Consider the following 24,443-nt stretch of genomic DNA (forward strand, 5'->3'; position numbering starts at 1 on the left):
TAAGCCTGTGTCTATAAAATAGATGGAGCATTATTTTTAAAATGGCTTAAACATCTTAAGTAAACAAACAAATAAAGATTACTAGAACAAAAAAAGCTTTATAGCCTAATGAAGAACTTCTAATGAGTTTGATGTTATTTAAAACTCAATGATATTCTACATGATGTAACATCTTCAAAGCTAGTCAATAAAAAAAAAGTTTTAACAACTCCACATTTTATAGACATCAGCGATACTGCAGATATCAATGTAAATGCAATAATTTAAAAGAATAAAAAAAAAAAAAAAAAAAAAAAAAAAAAAAAAGAAGCTAGGGTTACCCTAACAAACAGCGAAGGAAACCAACCAGCCCGGCCTGCACTCTCTCCCCACCACCAGTCCCGATCTTGGTTGTCGATGACAGTCACCACATCTCCTGCTCTGAAACCGAGCTCTTCAGATTCCATGGCAACGTGGTCCCAAACAGCTTCAGCCAACACTCCCCCTCTCTTTTTAATAATCTGTAAAGAATTATTGTTATTAAACAAAAATGAAAAAGGGACTGGGATACATAAAAATGATCAATTCCGAACCTGATCAAAAGACTTCTTCTTATCTGTCAGAGATGCTAACGAAGATTCAGAGTCAGAAAGAGCTTCATCTTCAGATGTTCCTATACATCGTTCGTCTTCACTATTAGTACGGAATCCTGTAAACAAAAATTGACAAATGAAAATGAAAAAGAAATTCTTGCCATTATTTTCATAATACACCATATTGTCAATTATATTGGAACTTTTCAGGCTTGCGAGAGATTGATTTAAGATACATCTCAGATGCTTAATCTTATAATTGAGCCCAACCTACATAAGCAATTAGGAATCAACTATAGTTTTTTTTTTTACTGTTTTATAAGATATATCGATAATTTTTTTTTATTTCATAACAAAAAAGCCCAAGATTTTATCTATATCTAATACTGATAAAGGAACCCTGTGTCTTGGGTTTAAGTTGTGAAATAAAATTCTTTTATTGATATATATTCTTATATATTGATAAAATTATTGATACACCTAATAAAACATAATTCTGCAAAATATTGGCTGGTTCCTTATTGCATAAATGGGTTAAATTAGTAGAATATATACTATATATAGTATTAAGTTTGGCTGAGATCTGGAATGTTTAATATAATATATCCACTTGAAAATATTATATAGGTATATTATTTATTAAATAATACTGAAATGAATAAAGCATTGATGGTACAGTATATTACCTTGAGCTTTCCTGACTAGAACTGGTGATAATTCGTTGAGACCAAGAGGTTGGCTCACAGACCTCCTTAGTTTACCGTATTGTCCTTTAGCTCTAAAATAATTTAAAAATTAATTATTTTTACATCTAACTAATCAAATTTTTACATCTGATTAATTAAATTATTACAAAAAGATGAGATCATCTGTAAATAGTAATTACCCTCTAAAGACTGGCCTATTGGGTCTGGAACGGATAGGTGAGGGATGCGAACACATTCTCCTATAGCCTCTCCTCACTTCCCATTGGTACAGTCGTTGTCCACCCAAATCAGAATGTGTTCGACGAACACCTGGACTACGTCTTACCACTAGTTCAGCCTGTGATATATACAGGATACATTAGAAATAATGAACCAATCAATAGAAAAACATATCTTTCTATTTGTAATAGGATGTAATACAACAACATTAAAAATAATTTGTTGTATATTATTGCAAATAATTTAAGTACATAAATAACTAAATATTTATACTTCTAACTCGTATTATTATTCTGTGCAAATTCAAAATTATGAAACTATGCAAGTAACAATGCATAAAACAATAGTGTGGAACAATCAAAATTGATACTGATCAAAATAACAGAAGATAGAAAACATCATGGTTACCCTTCCACTGTTCATGGGTAGATTGAAGTGTTAATTTAAATTAATTCTAGTTCAACCAAGTAACTAGAGATATTTACAGAAAATTTATTTAAATACTTAATCAGTTGTATTTTCCAATGAACTTTTCGAGTGAAAATGAAATATTCTGAGGTTTCAGTTTAATATAGTTTTTTTAATAATTTAAAACAAATATTTGAAATATAAGAACTATTAAAAAAAAAAAAAAAAATTACCTTAAGTCTATCGACCAAAAACTGGTTAATGAAATCAGACGTTGGTCTTGATGGTCTGCTGTCTGATGAGCTTCCAGTACATCTTCTGCGAACCTTTAAAATATCAAACACTCTTTATTAAGATACATTAAGAAATTCTATATTTTATAAAACTAAAGCTGAATATATTAGCAATTAAATAATCTAGATAATTTTATGATAGATTGAACTATAATGGGAATGTGTTATATTTGGAGAAATTATTATAAAGAAATGTAAAATACAATGGTACTGTTCACTAATGCAATAAGAACAAAGAAGTTGTTGCATATTCAATCAGTTATAAACTATGGGTGACAGCAATCATATAAATGAAATCTGTTCACACATTTAAATAAACATAAAAATTAAAATAATATATTCGAGAAAGAATCAAGCATTGTATGTACATATAACCATACAATAGATGAAATTATTTTAATTATCTGATAATTTAACACAATTATGAAAACTAATAAAAAACAAAGCAGGGCAATTAAATTTAACATTAAACATTAACCGGATAAATTAAATAATTCTCTCATGTTTTTATGCAATTTCGTACATACACTGATTAATTATAGAGCTGTGAAAATTATATGTTATAGCAAGCAAAAAGAAAATTTATAACCAAAGAAGTAAATAAGCAACCAAAGTTTAGAGCGCTTGATGCCAACAGTATTTTCATATTAACTTCTTTGGAACTTTGTTTTTATGTAGTCAGTTCTTTTTGTATTTTCAATTATAACGAGATGATGAATTGTTATGATTTTTCAATTTTTTTAGAAACAGGATATTTTCAATTACAAGGGGAGGATAAAGAACAATAATTGAAGATAAACAAAACTCCTATAGGATTCGAAAACAGTGTTTGCAGTGTAAATAACGGCTTTCTGGGAACGAAAATCTAATAACTGAAATAGCCTCTTTTAGAATTTTATAATAAGTATAATGATAATAAGAAGTAAGTATAATGATAATAAGAAGTAAGTATAATTATAATAAGAAGTATAACGATTTAGTAATTTTTCAGCCCCCCATGACAATACAACGAATTAAAGATCGTACAGTAGCAGTCAATAGTAATTATTGAACGACATTTTTTTCTTATTGGTAATAACCTTTCTATTAATTGATCGTTATAAAATTAATTTTTTAACAGTTTACTTATGTGTTAAAAAAATATATTTCTTTTTAAAATATTTACTGTTCCACCAATATCCACAGACTAGTAATATGACTACTTTGACGGTGAATCATAGGTAAGGGGTATATGAAGCGCGATTAGGAATTTGTATGTATGTGCGCATATAGAGTTTATGTATAGAGGATATGCACCATATTCGGTCCAAACGGCTATGGATAAAATGTGGAGGATTTGAAGATGAACTCATCATGAAGATGAGTTTTTTTTCTAATCAATTAAAAATTTTAGAGCGTGTAGCATAAGATGGAAGCGTCGAAAACTACAAGTTCCTTGTTTAATTAAAGATGAGGATTTCATGCAGAAAACTTGTACAGAAAAAATATCGGGCAGTGAATCTATTCAACAGGGATAATAGATAGTCTGAGCTAAAACAGCTCAAAATTTTCGAGACAACAAATTTGTACTTCGAGATAGAATAAAAATATTGGAAAACTACCTCCTCCAAAAAAAACCCCCAAAAAAAACCTCTAATATCAGTAAACAACAAGCCAGTCAATGTTCAGCTAGTTCAGTTATAATTGGGGCAGAAAACATAAAATTAGAAAAGAAAGTACATCTCATATTAACAGTTAAATAATGTTAAAAGTAGAGGCAATTCAACAAATATTGGAATTGGCACATAAATACATAAAAGTAGGTATAATATGCCTTAAAGTTTGATGAGAGATGTACGGTCTTTTGATTGCATTTATGTTTTCTTATATATTTTTTGTCCTGATGTTATTGGCAAAACTGCTGTTTTGGTTTTTTTCGACTCTTCTAATAATATCTTAGCAATAATTTTGTTTATTTGAGTTTTTAATTTCTTAACAATCGATAGATATAATTTAAATAACTTGTATGGGCTTACTATTGGTGGGCTTTCATCAGTGTCTGCAGGTTGATCGGTGGATTCACTGCTTCCAGCCATTTCGATATGAATGCCGCTGTCTCCAGAATTGCATTTCGTACTCCTAGCAGCCTTCTTCCTCCTCTCTTTGCTCGATCTCCAGACTAGAGGCCCAATCCTGGAGAGAAAACAATTTCGTTTTAATTTTCAACTTAATTCGGATTTACCACTATCTTGGAAAACATTTTTATGCAGATTTCAAATCACCTGAACTTCTCGTGTTCCTCTTTCGGAGGCGTGCTCGGCGGAGAGATGTCTCCATCCTTCTTGTTCAGCCTCAGCGAGAAACTCTTACGGAACTTTTGTAGGACACTCTCTGCAAACATAGAAGAAATATTAATTTCTCTACCCACTGCCATAATTTAAAACTCTTAAAAGTTTAAAAAGAACAAATTGGCGCAATTAATTATTTCCTCGGATCAACAAAACCAATTAAATCTGAAGACTGTGTCAAAAATTCAAGTATTTGCACTATATAAACATCAAAAACTGTTTCTCTACCCAAATAAACAAATACACAACATAACGACTATTGTTAAATAATGTAACCTTTTTAAAATCCGAGTTTCTAACCATGATAAATAACTTATCCATATCAATTGAAGCGAATAGTTAAACAAACAGGATATTCTAGGACTATAAACAATAGTGATCTCACCGCACTCGACAACCCTATTACCTTGAGATGTCACTGTGATTTATTTGAGGACGAAGTGGAATTTCATTTTGTACTTATTTCTCTGTTCAGTGAATATAAGCATCAGGACTTTGACGATGGGAAAATGGATGGATATAATAATTTTTAACTCGAGAAAATTAATTATTATTATTTCGCTCCAAACGCATACTCAGAAATATAAATTTATTTATTTTTCATTGCTTTAGTTAAATCGACGATAACTCCAGACCATGAACGCAAGGACTTGTCGCCCCGTTATTTTATCGGTAGATAAAATTGTTTTTCGTTAAGACCTTAAATTCGTTTTACGGTTTATACAGTAAGAATAATGAAAATATCAATATATTAATCAAATTTTCTCAAATCGCGCATAAAACATAATACACTAACACAAATATGTAACTTTATAATAATTATAACTTAATTCAATATTCGAAGATGATCAGGGCTGCGGTCAAGAATGAAGAAAAAATAGTTATCAACTATTTATTTATTTTCTACCCACGATTTAGGTCTTCATCGTGGCAACAATAAAAAGATAAATATAGTATAAATATTTCTTATAAATTTAAAATTAATATTATATTCAACCTAATATTTGTACTTTCCCCTTAGTAATTACGGCCCTGTATATACATTATTGTAATTTATAAACAGTATATTGTATTATAAACCAATAATATTATGAATTATTACCAATAGTGTTATCAGTTACTGTTAATATTATAGTATATATTAACTGATAATATAATATTTTTATATCATTCTTATAAATTGTTTGTATATTTTTTTTGATTGTAGCATCGTATAAAACAAAATAAAAACTGTGACATAAAAGTTAAGCTGTACAAATTGATAAACCGATGAGGATAAAAACTGAAATAAAATTAAATGAAAAAATAATATAGGAACTTAAGCAGAATAAAATTGTAATTTAGCATTGTTATTTTAAATTAAACAAAAAAGGAATTATAATCATTTTATTGATTTTTATAAAAGTAAAATAAGTGTGTTTTGTAAAAACTTAAATAAATTAAAAAAAAAAAAATGATTCCCCGAATATTACAGAAAATTGATAGTTGAAGAATAAATGGAAAATATTTAAGAAACTATGTATAAACAACTTTTTTTTGTTTTTGTTTACACCAATTATTTCGGTTTGTCTCTCAATCAATAAATCAATTGTTCTGCTACAAGTTTCTAATTATCCCCTAATTGTTTCCAAGATGTTCTCATGTTCGTCAAACTCAAGTTAGCAAACAATAAACTTCCAACTGCTTTGCAGAGGTAATGATGCCACGAACAGAGGACAAGACAGCCGTCGAGAAGACAATTCTTCGCAGTGCTATTGTACAATCTCTTTTGTCTGTGGGAGGAATCTTTCGTTGTTCAATCTACCTTCGGGGCGTTGGCCCTTAACCTTAATTGGGAATGACTGCTTCACTTATCTCCAGTGTTCCTTTTAAACGTTATCGTAGTTTCAGTTTGTTTCTTCCACCTTTCTCAATATTACAATACCTTCAATCCATTTTCAGGACATATCGAAAAGTTTATTATTATATTTTGAAAAAAAATGTGATAAATATTGTTTTTATATGATAGTCAATTGGAATAATTTAAGTTTCGTTGAAAACTCAACACATTCCAAAGATAATCCTTTGCAGTTTGGTTGATTTTTCAACTCGAAATATAAAGATGTTTTTTTCAGAGCCCAAGAGATAAAAAAAACATTTCCGGCCATTGTTCTTCGTGTTTTCCTATCCGTATGTCTGTGTCACGAATGCTCCGAAACTTGTCTAATAAGCCCTTCAAGTATTGAGATATAGTGAATATAAAAAAAAAAAACTGGGAAAATAAAGTTATGACCAAAAAGTATATCTTTTATGGAAAACATAGACTCACTTGAAAGCTATTCTCTACCAAATATAAACAAAAATCTTCTAAATCGAATCATTGATACATCTGATTGGACTTAAAGTAAACATATATATATATATATATATATATATAGTTAAAGGTAAATATATACATATTAAAATTATGAAAATCTGTTACAACCAGAAAGGTCGGGTGTATTAGTCCTTTTTAAGAAAGAACTGTCTCTTGAACAACGGTTGTAAAAAGGAGGTGATTTTTTCATAATCACGCTTAACCGCCAGTTTTTTCCCAATCAAGGATACCCAATTTACGAGGCAGGGGTGACTCATGGCAACAATAACAGAATATATATTTATCTTCCACACCCGGGTCCTAGAAGTTAGTAATACAGCGCCTTACTCACTGAGCCACTCCACTCCTTCCTATTATAATTATATAGAATAAAACACCAATATTTAATAATAAATTGTTTACTAGATATGTTAACTTTTTTTTTTATGGTACCATCTTCATGTTGATTATTGTTATCTCGAACCAATAAGCAAAAAGTATTCTATAAGTATAAAAGAAGTTTTAGAGTTCTACTCCTAAGTACACCTTCAGGTATATACTAGGCTTACAGAACATTATACTTAGCTTAAGTATTTTACAAACCCTTATGACAACATAAAATGCCTAAGCCGGATTATTTTGAACCATTCATTTTTTGTGTGCCTGTCTAAATAGCATTTTCATGTTGGGTCCCGGGCTTAAGAGCAGTAATTTTTTTTTTTACTTGCATTTGGTAACATAATGTTTTGTGTTATAATTTCTTTTCTTATTTTTTTTTAGAGGAAAGGGTTTTGTGTCTGTTATGAACTTTTTATTGACTATGAGCGCTGTAATAAAATAACTACACCTAAACTAACTATGGATCATTAGCTAACGGAAAGCTGAATTTCAATAATTCTATAAGATGGTAATGTAGGGAGAGAAGGAACGGGAGGGAATTTTAAATACGTGGCAAAAATAAATAAATAAATAAAGGAATATATAAGAAATCAAGAGAGAATAAAATATTTAATAAACCAAAACTACTTGTACATTTTAAAGTTCAGGAAATTTGATATTTTTTCTGCTAAAGTTAAGAGAAGAATATTTGACGGCATTAATCTGGAATATTAATAAGAAAGAAGTAACAAGACCTGACGTTAGTTAACAACCAATCACAGATCAACAAAATAAATTCAGTTGACAATCCCTACCATAATAAATATAAACAAATATAATATAATAATATTATATAAAAATATAAATAAATCCGAGGCACGGCAATTGCTTAACAAACATTACAAGACCTGCCGAATAGGTTGTACTTGTAACGTTTTTGCACTAAGCCTAATATTTTATAAAATATCAATAAAGGAGACGTTGACAAATAGAACTGATTCAGAGCAATATTTAATTAGTACAAATCATTTAGTGACATCCCTGACGCTATATTTTAAGTACATTAAACGGCAATTTAATAGAAAAATTTTCGTTTTATGGAACTTTATGGCCTAATGGTTTCAGCATGCATTATATGCACATATGTATTTATTGGCAAATTAAACAAATACCAAATATAGACGGATTATCACGAAAAATTCTCACGGGCAGTGGCTCAGTTTGTCAAGGAGAGAGAGGACTACTGTTTTTTACCTGGGGCTATCAGTGACCCGATCTAACCCCAACAACAGACCCCAAAATACCGGGAGCATACAGCACAGATGGCGGTCTGGGGAGATGTTATCTTCGGGTACAGTTAGCGCTGTGTGTGGGTGTGTCCGAAGGACATAACAGATAAAATTACACGAAAATGACAGGTAAACTTATTTGCAAGGGAAAAATGGAAGTAATGAATCGAATTTCATTAGACTTAACCTTAAACCTCTTGAGAATGGTTTATCAAGTCAGATTGTACTAAACAGAGTAGACCGAACATAGTTACAATCTTACATAGTCCTAGCGGTCCAGCTAACAGAAGATGAACGGAATACTAAACAGTGGGAGCAACATTTTTCGGAAGATTTAACGAGAGGATACAGAACAGCGTACACTTATAATAAAATTAGAGCCGTGACTTGTTTCAGTAATTTCAAACCGGGCTTGAGTTCATTATCTATGGAAGTAATTTAGTACCGTAAGTAAGAGGACGTTGCGTACGGCTCAGGAGGTTAGATTCCAGAGGTTCATCGCCAGAAGTGGGTGAGCCTTTCACCGATTTGAGGGAATATCAATCGCTTGGGGAGACCTCATTCACTCATATTGCCTTGAGGGAACGAAGGATAAGTAATAAATTATTGAACAGTAGTAAAAAAATCTCGAGTTATTCAAATAAATATGACGGAATAATTTGAGTCGACTTCTACGTCATTGGAATCATTTCCCTACGTATATTTTACATAACCAATAATTATGAATCGCAGAGAAAATAAATTTAGGATTCATAATAATTAGGATGTCAAATGAATCACAAGGCAAAACCAGTGTGAAAGTACGCATGCTGAATTGGAGACCACCAATTTTATAATTTCTAAAAAAGAAAAAAAAAAAAAAAGCAGAAACGTCTTTTATCCACTACTCAATTCCAGTCCTTCCTTCTTGGCTCAAGCACATTACTAGCAGGAAACCAAGAGATTGTTCGCAACATTTGAGAAAGTACCAAGACTAGCAGTAGACCGCTAGAACTGTGAAATCGTTTAGTTGCCCTGAATTTTCAAAGGAGCACTTGGTAATCCTTCAGTTTATTTTACTATTACAAATTCTTGGAGAAAAGGATAAGAGATCTATAATCTTGTATTTTAAGTCTGAGAAACTCAATAGTATATGAAATTGTACATGAGAATTTAAGGTTAAACAAACATAAGAGAAGGAAAATAAAAGTCAAGTTCCTACTTTTTAATAATGTAGTACTGCTGGTTCCATGGAACGTGATATAATTCTTAAAAAATAAAATAAAATAAAGACCAAGCAGCAATAATAAAAATCCGACATCTATAAATATGAACTGATCATCGATTTGTAATGAAATTCTGTCTTTAATGTTTATTACCTGAGTAATAAAGTACTCAAGGTAATAAAGGCGGTGAATCATCTCACAAATACTTCAACGATTGAGGCCATGGAAGTTCCACGCTCTCTGTCGGACTACATAAATACAACTTACATTGATTATAAATAACATAATTTAGACACATACAGTAATGGTTTATTTAATACATTTCAATAAAAAATATTAATATTATTTTTTTTACAACCTTAAATTAATAATAAATCCTTATTAATGCTATGCATATCTGAATAAAAAATATACTAAAGTAGAATCATTGAGTCCTCGTGTTTATGAAAATAATTACGTCTTCAAATTTAATTAGTCCTAAACAGGACTAGATGCAAGTTATAAATATAGAATATTTAATAGTAACTATGATATGGGAGTCAGAATCAAACCAAAACAAATATTTCAATCGATGTTTATTCCATTGATTATCTAACTTTTAGTTTAGTTTTTGCCTAATTAATATTAGGGTAGAAATATACTATTACAAAAAAAATTATAATAGTTATAAAAATATATAACTTTTATGATAAATAACTCTGTGATGGAGAAGAAATGTGTCCCAGAGATCGAGTGTCACAAAGGAAGAATAAATTCGTATTCATCATAAGCCACGTTGGTGAGATAGTATTACATGTTATATTCTATCTGGCGCCCGAGCATTTACATACTGATCAAAGGATCAGCGAAGTATGTAATTTTTATCAAATTTGTACATTTTTAACATTTTCATATTTCAGAATATTTTAATTTTAAAATAAAATATGAAAACAACAATATAAACAGATTTTCTAAAAATATTTTTTAAACAACACAATAGGTATTTAATTTGTTGTAAGATAATCAAAAGGGAATAACAAAGATAATATAAAATTTACACAAAACAGTTGAGCCTATTAAAAAATTTGATCTATAATTGTTTTTAAAGAAAAGACAATATTAATATTCATGTTTTTAAATTCGCAAGTTTATGAAAAAAGGAAAATTTTCACTAACCAGTACATATTATCAAAACAATAAGGTATATGTATACATTACATATATTCATATAGCAACAAACTTAAATTACAAAACCCTAATAATAAAGAAAACTAGTAAATTACCTGAGATCTGATTCGAACAGTCCACGTTTTCTTCGTGAAATTCTTCCCCGGTCCCTTCTTCTGATCTCCAATCTCTGAAAGAAAAGATCAACATAAATAAAAAAAAAAAAACAATGTGTGTGTGTTTGTATAATGGTCTAGAAATTATAAAAACAACTCTCCCGAAAAAAAAATAATAAAAAATCGACGTTTGCATGCATTAAAATCACAAAATCGTACAAACTGAATTTTTTCTATCTACCAACTAGAGACCCTGACTATTGATTTCACTTTTTATAACAATTGTACTTTTTTATTTTAATATAATTTATTTAATTAATGTGGTCCTGACTTAAAATTAGGCCAATAAGTCTCTTTGGAAATGACATTTCTCGATAAAAGATTTAGAGGTAAAATTCAATTCTGTAATTTGTAGTATTATGAATTTTTGAAAAAGTAGTATATTATGGGACAAAATGATGTGAGTATTAAAAAACATAAAACCTTTTATTTAAACTCAAATGAATAAAACAATAATTAAATATTATAAATTATTTATTACGACACAATTTTAAATGATGAGGGATTACTGTTAATTGTATTATTTTTTAATAACGGTGTTTTTTTTAAATTTGAATAAATAGAAACGTGTACAACATCGTATATACGGCCTGAATGGTTATCAGGGAGGGAACTAAATTAAGCTTTAAGTTCATTCTCAGTCGAGTTGATAGGATCGTTTGTCGGCATCAAGCAACGCCGACTTATCTCTGGAAGATAAATCGAAGACGTTTTGTATTTGTCAAGGTTCAGCTGTGAACAGGGTGGGAGATAATGAGTACTAAGGGAGGTAGTAACTCCATTCCATCTGTTTCCAAGATTGATGGTATGGGAGGCGTTTAAGATTGAAAAAGACCAATTCAAAATGAATAATCGAAAAAATATATGAAATAAAGAAACAAAAAGCAAAAATCTTATGACGATCAAAGTTTTGGTTTCCAAAGTAAAACAAAAAAATAATATTAAATTTAAAGAATAAATAAAAAAATAATTTATTCTCTGATCTGAATCTCTGTTATAAATACATTGAAAAGATTTAAATTTTAGAAATTACAAGACATGAACACAACTAAAAGTTTTGCTACATACAAAAAAACAATGTTATTAATTAATAATTATCTTTCATATATATTGGTTGAAAACTAAAATAAAAATTTTTTAAGAGGTAATTGGTAAGGGGACAAATAATAATAGCGTACAGGTATTACAAATTTTATGATAAACTATTTATAATTATTATTAATACTTTTGTAATCATCTTAGATTAATTTGCAATTTACGCCTTACGTAATAAATGATTTATTACTGGCATCAGTAGAAAATAAACATTGTAATAAGTTTAATAAATAGGGATTATGACAAAAGAATTAGTCTTTAAGTTATACTGTCATTATATATAATTAGTACTGATTACCAAATTAGTAATTATTATTTTTTGAAGACAAACAGTGATTTTCGCAAAGAAAAATATTTATTTAAATTGCGAAAATTTATTGATTATTACTTAATTCTCAAGGAATAAAATATTTAAATTACCTTTAGCTTTTAAGAGAATCCATCAAAAATTTCAAAAGGTTCCACACAATTCATTTGCAAACAAAACTACTGAATTAATTAAACAGAATGACATACTAGATGACAAGGTATTTAACACAAAATACAAGAAGAAGCGGGTTATAGTCGAATAAAAGTTTCACATTTCCCTAGTAACCGACAAAAACGGCACTGGAACCGCTGGAGGCAGCGAACTAGACAACAATGGTTCCACATCAGGGGATTCCGGCTCTCCAGGAGGGGTTGTCGAACCACCAGGGTTAGGGGTGTCTGAACATAGTCACTATTATGATGCCATACATACATGACATGTATACAATGTGTGATCATTAATTGTTCATCCAAAGAACTAAATAAATGATTAGCATACAATGATTATTCGTTGTCCTTTTCGCAAAGAACTAACAGTTACTTTGAAATATTTAGTTCTTTAGGATAATGAGTATTTTGAAAACTGTTGAGCTAAACTGTGATTTTTTATTCAATTTCATTTTATTTGTAAGATCTTGGTCTCACATATCGGTGAAAAATGGATACTTCATTAGATGTAACTATGGTGAAATATATATTTTTTTACTTCTTTTTAAACGGCTAATTAATTTTTTTTTACTATGATATGATCGTATATTTAAATGTTAGATGAAAATCCCATATCTAGATCTGATCTAGCTGTGGCTCTGAGTTATTATGAATAGAGTCAGACTAAACAAACCAGAAGTGACAAGCTGTCTGATAATACAAGTGTCCCAGCTGAAACAACATTTCTGTCTGGTGTCAGCTCATTCGGCCAAAGAGATATTATGTTCACAGTATTTAGAAAGTCTTTAGACTGAAATGGAAATGAAGATCAGAAGAAGATTAATATTATCTTCTTTTTCTATTAAATTAATGTTTCTATTTGTTAAAAAAAAATAAAGTCTATTGAAATCTTTATCCATGTAGGTGAAGGGTCTCAATATCTATATTTCTTCAGTTTTATGAAAAATAGGCTGATTCTGAAAATTTCCATATTTTCTTTTTTTTCCTGTTGGATATTATTTTCTAAAATAATAATTTACTTTACTGTGCGAATTACAATCAGGAATGGTCCTGGTTCTCTAAAATATAATCATATTATATGGTTTTCATTCAAAATCAATTTTCGAAATCATTTTAAAAGTACAACATTTATTCTGAAAACAGTTGGATTCACCCATCTGATATAACAAGAAAAGAGAAAAGAAATGAAATGCTTTTTATTGGAGGAACCACTTAAAACAATGGATCAAAAGTATTTTCACAAAAAATAACAGGTTTCTTTTTTTCCAATATGCAGTAGAACCTGATGTAATGAATTACATATATTTATGTATTTTTATGGACCTTGAGGATCAGTCAATAAAACTATACTGAGGCGACAGTTTACAACACACTGTGATGGACAAATTGGTGCGTTGTATTCTGTATTATATGTACAGCCAATTGTAAGTAATGTTAATAGCTAAGAAACTCTTTGTTCTAAAAAATTGCTTTTTATTATAGAGAATGACAGCAAACAATAATGTTGTGAAAATGTCAACTCGATATAGTTATCTTATTGGCCGATCCTGGAGATCCACAAACATACATATTATTACCAGTCAAGAAAAAACGTATAAACAATAATAAACTTCCAATATTAATTAAACTCTAAAAAAATGGGAAAACGTAAACCAATTCTACGTAGCTAAACATTAAAACTTCAGATTAGATTGAAGATTTCAATAATAACAAAAATACTGTGGAAAACTGATGAAAATTTAAAATTCGGACATAGAAAAAAATAATAAAATTCAGCATGGAAATAAAAATAAGAAAACAAATTAAAAAAGTCCACAATGTTTTACAGCTGAGTTGTTAAAGAGAACAAAGTAAACTTATCAGCTGAGACATTGAACGCGATAACAGTAACGCATATCCCGGTATAGTGACCTCAAAATAAATAAAAGTGATTTATTACTATAATAGATTTTGTATGATTAATAATACAAGTTAAATAATATACGAAATACAGTCTTTAGTTTTTGTAAAAACCTTCAATTAGTACAAATAAGTCAAAAAAACTTATGTACCGATGTTAACAATAAATTTGAGAGGTACCAAGAGTTTCTCTACATGCCTGTAAAACTCCACTTTAACTGAGATCAAATTTACTAAATGTATTATAATCTACAGTTGTAAAATAGCAATAAATAAATAAAAAAATAAATAAATTAAATTACAATGATGATTTTAATATCTATGTTTATTTATTTTACATTCAATTATTAAATTAACGTTTCGTTCTTGCCTATAAATCATACGTATATTATTTTTTCATGTAATTACTTTCTTTTTTTTTATATTATTTCAATTTCTTGAGACAAGGTAATTATTTATTAAATTAAATAAAAATTCCATTTTTGTCTCAACACTTTATTTTTCAGTCCAACGTTTCGGCCATTCTAGCCATCCTCAAGGACATCTTCAATTATAATTTCTTCCTCACATTGATTTAAAGTTTCTTTTGCAGGCTATTCTGCCCAGGTCATTTTCTTTATTATAAGTTAAAAACCTATTTTATTTTAAATTTAAAATCATTAATATTTAATTTTTCTTATATAAGATTATCCACAATTAATACACTACCATATAACGTTTAACGTTTTATAAAAAGATATAAATGGTTTGTTATATGGTAGTGTATTAATTGTGGATAATCTTATATAACAAAAATTAAATATTAATGATTTTAAATTTAAAATAAAATAGGTTTTTAACTTATAATAAAGAAAATGACCTGGGCAGAATAGCCTGCAAAAACTTTAAATTAATGTGAGGAAGAAATTATATTGAAGATGTCCTTTAGGATGGCTAGAATGGCCGAAACGTCGGACTGATGAAAAATAAAGTGTTGAGACAAAAATGGATATGAATTTTTTATTTAATTTAATAAACTTTTTTTTTACTGATAAGATAATATAGTAATGTAAAATAATATAATTAATTATATATAAATATAATATAATATAAAACAATATAATTAATTGTACTCACCCTTGAACCGGAGGCCAGTCGCTAGGTGCCGGGTCGAGGAGCGGAGTGCTCGAATATCTCGCCTGCTCCCCATCCTTGTCCGATAGCTCTCGAACCGGCTGTGGGCAGAGACAGATATCACTACCTTATCATAAGCTAGACTATCATATATACTATACATATGTAAATAAATAGAAGCGAATAATATCAAATTATTACTTTTCAAAGTCAAATTTCAAATGGTTGGTCCCAACCCAATGATAAGTGAAATTTATTTTCTTACGATTAAATTCGTGAATATATAGCGCTGAAAATAATACCATAAAAATTAACGAACTGTAAAGATAAGTTAATATGAATTAAGTATGTTTTAAATAATGTATATATCATTACTATTAATATAATATATTTCATGATTGACCTGAAAAATATGTCTACAGAGATACAGAAATTTGAAAAAAAAAAAAAATTATAAGATTAAATCAACGGTGAAATAATAAAGATATGTATTAATATATAATAAACATGAGGATCGTAAGCTAATGGGGACAGGGGCTACGGTATAAATATAATAATAAATATTTTTGGAAGATTAAAAAAAAGGCAAGAATTTTCAAGTTATTAAAACAAGTTAATTATCGCTAATTTCAAGCATCTTTCTATCTAAATTCACTATTATCTTATATTTTTGGATCAAGGTAATAAACAATAAAATCTGAATATACCACACCTTAACTTAAAAAAAAAATCAATAGACCTTTAAAAATGTTCGTACATATTTTTAATAGTTTTAAGAAACAAAAAACTTTTAGAGCTACTTAATTTAGAGAAAAAATATTTAGTAAAGAGATTTCAGAATTAGGCCCGCGGTTGTAAAAAAAAATTTCACTAAATTATGTACGATCTCAATTTTTTTTTGGTCAGTTTGGAAATTCATAAAAAAACATTCCAAGGAATAAAAATGATCGCAAATCATTTAATATACTATTTTATCAAAAAATATGACTAACATAATTTGAATAAGAACCATTAATCCTGCCTTAATAAATGCCTTATCTTGGCTAGTTTAAAAAAAAATCTTTAAATAGAGGGAATGGTGTATTTTAAAATTTATAGAGACAAGAAGACAAACCATGGCAAAGATGATTTAAAAAAATAAAGGATATGGATAAACTGTAATTACAATTTTTAATAAAAATTTATATTAATAATATTAATTTTCATTACAAAAATGTATCTCTAACAGTCTTATTTTAACCTTAATTTTATTTAAATTTTTTTTTAATAAATGTGAAATTTTCAAACATAGATGAATTCAGCCTACACTTTCATCCCATATTAAATGTGCAGTAAATTTATACAATTGGTTTAAATTTAAATTCCTTTTGAGGTTTGAAAACGGCTAAGAAAGAGCACTCAAGCACAATTTATAATCCCATTCTTTTTCTAACCCCTTCTTTAATTCATGTCCTTAGCCTTTCTTCTCTTCATTTAAAAAACAAATTGTTTAATTAGTTTGTTCCCTTTTTCAATCTTTTTTTTTTTTAATCTTTGTTTTGCTATACAAAGAAATTCACTCTTACCGAGACTAAAAAACCGTAATCAGGGACGTTGAAACAACAATTTATTAGGAAAGTCAGAAGGGGCGCAATCCAAAATTTCCCAACGTTCTTTACCTGGTTTTCCAACCATATACAAATATTTTCAACTATATGGGGTGTTGATCTCGAATTGTTTAAAGCGCAGTATATAAATAACATCGAATAATGGCAATTTAAAAATTGCTCCTTAATGGTCCGAATGGGAATAAATCGAAAAGTGATATATTTTTGCATTATTTTTAGTAACTCTTTAATGAAAATATTTTATCATAATTTTAGTAGTCCATTGTAATTCTCAAATCTCACAAGTTTTTTTTTTTATGAAACGTTATCCCTTCCCATAACTCCTGTTTCCATTATTAATGGACCAACTCAGCGATTAATTACCTTAATTAATACCACACGAATCTTCGAACATTAAGATTTAAATTAAAATCATTTAAGATTTATCTTTTTTAATTATCTTTAGCTCATGATATTGCAAAGGTAAAAAAAATTGATGACTCATTGCACACTAATTTAACCTGCACGATATGTGTGCCAGTATGTCAGTTGCGTCATAGCACGCTGGTTTCTTAAACCCCTCTTGATCAAACATCTGTTTAACTGGGAGCTTTTATTAACATAAACCTCCATAAGTTAATTTGGGATGCATTTAAATGAAGCATTACGAAAATTATTCAACAGAAATAATCGGGGCTTTAGTAAGATGATTTGATTTAAAAAAATATATATATTTTAGATTAGATTTATGTTAGTTTATTTTAAACTTTAATAATACGCAATAAAAGGATTCGAAACTTCCTTTTAGAACTGGACAGTAAACTCACTAAATGAGTATTATGCAAGAAAAGTAATACAACTATAAAAATATAAAATATAAAAATATTATTAATCTCATATTGAAGTATACAATTTTAAATAATTATTTGACCATTATTAGTTCACTGAACTTAAAAATGTTTTATACTCTTTGAATATAGGTTTCATAGTATTTTAAATTTAATTTTCCTAATTACCACATTTCTGAGTTATCATTTTTCTTGTAGACCAGGGATATATATATATATATATATACTCATATCTAAAATTTTAAGTCTTTCCAAAATATATATATAAAATTCCAGACACACGACGTATTTTTAATTTACATACATATATAAAAGGAGTCTAAAAATCTTTGTTTTGTCCAGGATTGTTCTCAACAGATAAAGGGAACGTAAGTAATTCTCTAGGACTTTCTAAATTCCTTTCACAACCCTCGAGTTCTTAAATTCTTTTAAGACTCAATTATTGGATATTACATTAATATATTGAATATTCAAATCTTAAACTTCGAGATTATAGTATACATATTTTTGGTTGCATCAGCCGCGGATGGAACCAGCATTTGGGATAACCATCTAAATATGAAGTATTAAGTGGAAACGGAAACCTTCATTGGTTTGAGGAAAAAACCTGGTAGTGAATGATGTTGATTTAATAACCTGATACAACGTTGATAAAAAATCAGTATTTCATTATAAATAACATCGCCCCAAATAATAATTTAATAATGAATACTAAAATTTAAAGAAAAGTTTTAAATTCGGCTATTGAATTACTTTTATATTGTGTTTATTGAAAATTAACATAATATGAAACATGATTACTAAACATATTGTTTATATGATTTCAAAATTACACAATTACTCAAATTATAATAATAGATTATTATTAGAACTTTTGTTAGTAGACAAATTTTTAAAAGACATAATCGTTATTCATATTTAAAATGTAAACTACAAATATAAACGAATAAAGAACTAAATTAACTTTCTGTTACTTTTTAAGTCTATAATTGAAATGAGCGAACACAGACATTAACGAAACTTTCAACCTAACATATAACATTTCAGTGAAATTATGATTATGCAATTCCGAAACTTTCCCTAATTCGTCTTAACCACAACCGATATTCGGGAATTTACTTTCTTTCCTTTTTTGGAACTGATCGGGTGTAATTGGGATCCTTTTTCTAGAAACCGATAGATCTCATAATTGCACTAATGGAAACACTCTCGGTAAAATTATGAGTATAAATACATAATCTTTAACCCGATCTACCGTTCAAGTGGATGCAACAAAATTAAAACAATATATTAAAATATGCAGCGCCATTATCTTTTAGACAGGACAAAAGATTTGTGACCTTATATATGTTCACGTTTATTTAAACATAAAATATATTCTAAATAAGAAAACTCCTTCTAAAAGTTTTTTTTTTTTTAGATAATAAACCATAAAACAAGTGACAGAGTCGAGAAACTGGAAAACACAGTTACATTTTGATATACCTCATTAGAGTCTTGAAAAGCATATAAAAATTATTGGATGATTTTTGGATTTCTAATTGCTTTTTTAAAAAAAGATTTTTGTCCATATTGTAATGCCGTTTTACAGATACAAGGTATTGATTCTTAGCCACTGATACATTAAACATTTTTTACATTCCTTCTTGTAAATAAATAAAATGAAGATTAGCAAGACATATAACCTTGATCGAAGCATGGTGGATCGAAATCTACAGCCCAGAGAAACCAAACCCTTCAGGTCCATTATGAACTTATTCTTGTTTCCTTTTCTTTCGCCTTCAGGATCCTTTTCGGAGACAGGGCACATTACGACCATCACGCAAGGTCTGCCCAAGATGATCTGGGGAGAATGACCGCGGGGTCCTTTGTAATTAACGACTATTCTTGAAGAGGACGAACACACCATAATGAACCCTTGTCTCCTAGAGTCCTTGAACTCAGGCTGTCCGTGAACATGTTTCTTATTAATCACATAGGTGTTGAAGAATCCTTCGATAGTTCAAGTGTGGATTGTTCCCGAAGGTTAAGTATGAAAATGAACCATAAGTATTGAAAGGGGTGGAGATAGTGGAATAGTGGAGAAGGTTGGATATTTGAATTCCTGAAGTCAAATAGTTCAGTGTCTTTCAAAACTTTCTTGTAGTTCGAATGTAAATCACATATGCTCTTTTATTTCAATAATTAATATCGAAGCCAATAAGTTGTTATGGTATCATTCTTAGACCCTTAGCATTATTCATCTTACAATCGAATATTAATGTCTTCTAAATTTTATGGTTCTGGTTATAGCTTTTGCATAATGTCGAATAACTTCAGTGACACTTCTTATACATATAGAAAAAGAACAAAACGAAGAGCAACATTTTATGAATATCATGGAATCTTCTATTCCTACTCGGGCAACTACTCATCAATTGAGAGCTACTAGACTTGTGTACGTCGTTAGTAGAGTAATAGTTTCGATAATATTTACCAAAATAAATTCACAAAATTTTCATTTCGTTATTTGGAAAAAAAATTTCTTTTTTTTAAAACTGTATCTTGGGAACGTCAACAACTCTATTAGGACTCATTTTTAAAAGCATATTTACACTATTTATTAAATGATAAAATAGGGCACCATTTTCTACCTAACTATGGTTAGCTTCAACTCGGGTAGTTATTCAAAAGTAACTATAACTAGTTTTAATTAATCAAAACTAGTATGATTTTTTTTTTCTCCCCTGAACTAAAAGGGGTAAACGAAAAGAAACTGAATACTGCATTGCCTGGAATCGGCCTCTAAAATGCACATATCCACCGTGGGCCGATGCGAGATCTCGCAGAGGATGTTGCTCAATACTCAGCCAAGGATAACATCGGGCCCAGGCCGTGTAGGAGGTGGTGCTACCGCAATAGCTGGAACAGAGCAAGGGAGTGAACAAACTCTCCTCGTGTCGACCTTGCTCGCTCACCTTTCGCGCCATTTTTCCGCCTCGTTCCCGCCTCTCTAACTGTTCTGGCGGGAATAGCGTTCAGCTCTTCACAGTGTAATTGAGCCGCCGCGGGCGATGTGCTTCGGGTCTTCGTGGAATGGAATATAGCAGCATAACGGGCTATAAATGGACCTTTCACTGATCTCGTGGAAGCGTGAGGTTTTAGGAAGAGAAATCTAAGTCAATGTATGAAATAAAAAGATTCATTCAAGGGGTAAGAAAAAATGAATGAAAACTAAATTGATAAGAGAAATGTCCGATACCATTATACGCTATCTACTAAGGCTGTGTTTCTCATTAAGTTATGTCGAACACACAGTTGTATTAATCATGGAATAATTTTTCAATTATTTGTAATTACAAATAATTGATGAATTATAATAATTCAATAATTTTGATCTTGCAGACTAATGATGTTTACATTTTAGAGTTTGAATGTTTGGTTACAAGATATTCAATATTCCAACAAATTTTAAGTAAATTGATTTTTCTGAAATATAACTTTATTTACTCCACCTCCCTTTTTTATTATTTTTTTATTTCATAATTTTTTAATATTTAAATATTGGAATTAGATTTTTAAAATATGTAATAATGTAAGATAACTCCACATGAATATATTATTTATCCTCGACAGCTATAAAAATAGATTAGAAAAAAAAATCAATGTTAATACAAATAACATGGATAAAAAATATAAACAAAAAGGAATATATTGTTTAACCGCTATAAACCGCTGTTGAAAAAAATCTTATAAAAAATAAAATAAAGTAAATATAAATAAAAAAGTAATAAAGTGAAGTCAATGTTTTAAAGATGGGTAGCAGACGTCAATGATTACTTATACTAATGACATTGAACAGTATGTGACACTAAACATGCCTCATATCGTTAAGTAGAGACATAATCAATGAACTTTTTTTCAACACTTAGAAAAGAAAAAACTTCATTTGATTTGTCAGCGTCATGTTCGTTCAAGACAAACCCAGGCCTTGGCCTGACACTGACACTTTCATGACTTTTAATTAATGTTTTACAAAGGAAAAACCAAGAAAACATGATTCCTGGAAGTAAATAACGGGGAATACCAGAGAGCTGTGCAATTATCCTTGTGAAATTCCTCTATTTAGAGAGGTAGCCCATAGGGTTCTATTTTATAGTGTCTTTACGGCTATTAAAAACAACAAACAATTTTAATCATTAATATTTGACCTAAATATGTAGCATTAAAAAATATATATACATATACAAATCTAAGCCAGAGCCAGAGAAATTTGGGAACGACTCGAAGATTCGACATTGGGAATTAAAATAAATCTCGAATCCGGTTTTGGTGAAGACATCTGTAAATGAAAAGAAAATTAATTATGTAAAACCTGAGGGATTTCTCCGTCTTAACCTAGAGACCTGAATCCACATCGCATTATCATAAAGTACTCTGGAAGGAAGCCTAGGGAAGGAAGAGTTCAAGAAAGTTTTAATGTTGTCAAGTTGTATTCATCTATCAAACTTTAAATAATCTTTAAGACACAAACGACTTGTTTAAAAAGATAAAACATTTGTTCATCGCCTCATTAAACTGAGTTTATAATTCATAAAATTTTATAAGCACTTATAATAAGCTAATTTATATTTTAATAGTTTTTCTTCTATTTAAGTTTGAGTAAGAGATCACTATATATATAAACTCATAAAATAATATAAGCTATTCCAATTAATTTATTTATCAGCTCTAAAACTCTAATAGTATATAAAGTCATAGCCTATGAAGGGACCAAAAATGATTAACTGGTTCTTAAAAAATTAAATATAGCATGTTTGAAATAAATTCAATTTAAATTTAAATACTAAAATGTTTCTAATTAATTTTTATGCTAAGAGGTTTTTTTATTCAGCATATTTACTTGTAGTTTGTAAGCTGTAAAAAATTAGAAATTGGTGCAATGTTAATTATTACTTTAAATTTAATTTAATTAACCGCAAGTGACATTTTAAGGAATTAATGACTTATTATAAACAACATGGGAGTGGGTGGCAGTCATAAGGCGCTAAGCTACTAACTCCAAGGGACCTGGGTTCGAATTCAGCTGTGGCAGATAATTGTTTATTCTGTGAGTCAACCCTGTGGGTTCTGGAGCCCTTTATTATGGTTGTTGGATACAACTTTATTATGGATGTTTGATTTTTCAGTAGAAATAATTTTTAGATATTAAAACAAAGGGGAAAAAAAGGAAAAAAATTACCACAGAAAAAAAAACAAAAAAAAACAGAAGCTTGAAATAAGAGAAAAATAAAATAGATTATTATAAGAGTTGTTATAAAATATTGTATGCATGTATGTTGTATAATTATATTGTTGGTTAACAAATGAAATACACTAGTTAAAATAATGAAGTTTTGAGATATTTTATCAATTAACTTCTTTGTAGCTAATTCTTTTTAACATTTTAAACTGGAAAAACTAAATAACTCAAAACTAGAAAATTCTGACTTTGTTGTGTCGTACATATGTTTCACTTGTAAGCCGGCGATAAATAAATAGACTTTAATATTGTGACTGGAGTCAGAAGGAAACGTTTTCAAATTCCAAATAAAAAAAGGTCAAAATATTACAGAAATGTGGGATACATATAGAATAAAACTGTGATAACTTTTTGTAATATACTTTCGTATTTGAAAATGTGGGTTTACTGTGGTCCAAAAGATTTTTTGCATAATTGAAATTCCTTATTTCGAATGGTTTAATTTTTACGCCTGCTAAGAGCTGTTAGTTTGGATTTCTATTGAATAACATCAACTTCGAAAACACATAACTATTAGACAAGAAAAACATTTACTGAAAATACGCTATAATCAAAATTAATAACAAAATACATTTCTTACACAGACCTACAGATTAATGCCATTGTCGATGTTAGCCAGTAATATCATAGAGAAGATATTAAATTCCAAACCTTACCTTTTCAAATTTTTCTGAAACTTCCAAATAATTTTAATATGTGCGGGGGCTTAATGTTATGAGTACATTAAAATAAACGAAAAAGAAAAAAATATAAACCTTACAACAACGGAGACATGTTGAACGAGGAATGTGCAAAAAGCTACAGATCTAAGAAGCATGCATGCCAATGTTGCCATAAAACCAATCACAAACGGCATATATCGTTATTTTCATCATAAACTAATAAGTTTGAAAAAACAAAACAAAAAAAAAACTTGAACTGAATAGAATAATGATGATAAAATAAAATAAAAACAGGTATGAGAACAAAATATTTGAGAAATAAACTTTAATCTGGAGAGTTACTCACCACAGTATCCAAAAGCAGCATACCTAAAACATGCACTTTTTTTTTAACATTAGACATGCGCTTTTCCCAACAAGGGGAAAT

At 29.0% G+C, this 24,443-nt stretch overlaps 1 protein-coding gene across 3 annotated transcripts in view; it reads right to left on the reverse strand.

Moving 5' to 3' along the window:
- The window catches only part of RhoGEF3 (Rho guanine nucleotide exchange factor 3), a gene marked incomplete at its 5' end in the record, with an annotated part of 449,678 nt that overhangs the window by 4,671 nt on the left and 420,564 nt on the right, over positions 1–24,443 (reverse strand). For all 3 annotated transcript variants that reach the window (XM_067046582.1, XM_067046581.1, XM_067046580.1), the window contains 9 exon segments: positions 321–500; positions 573–688; positions 1,259–1,350; positions 1,459–1,616; positions 2,140–2,232; positions 4,215–4,371; positions 4,461–4,569; positions 10,996–11,069; positions 15,643–15,740. In XM_067046582.1, the coding sequence (XP_066902683.1) occupies positions 321–500; positions 573–688; positions 1,259–1,350; positions 1,459–1,616; positions 2,140–2,232; positions 4,215–4,371; positions 4,461–4,569; positions 10,996–11,069; positions 15,643–15,740 (1,077 nt within the window).

This window comes from Halyomorpha halys, unplaced genomic scaffold, assembly GCF_000696795.3.
Source record: "Halyomorpha halys isolate HHAL.00 unplaced genomic scaffold, Hhal_1.1 Scaffold378.1, whole genome shotgun sequence".
In the NCBI taxonomy this organism is placed as follows: domain Eukaryota; kingdom Metazoa; phylum Arthropoda; class Insecta; order Hemiptera; family Pentatomidae; genus Halyomorpha; species Halyomorpha halys.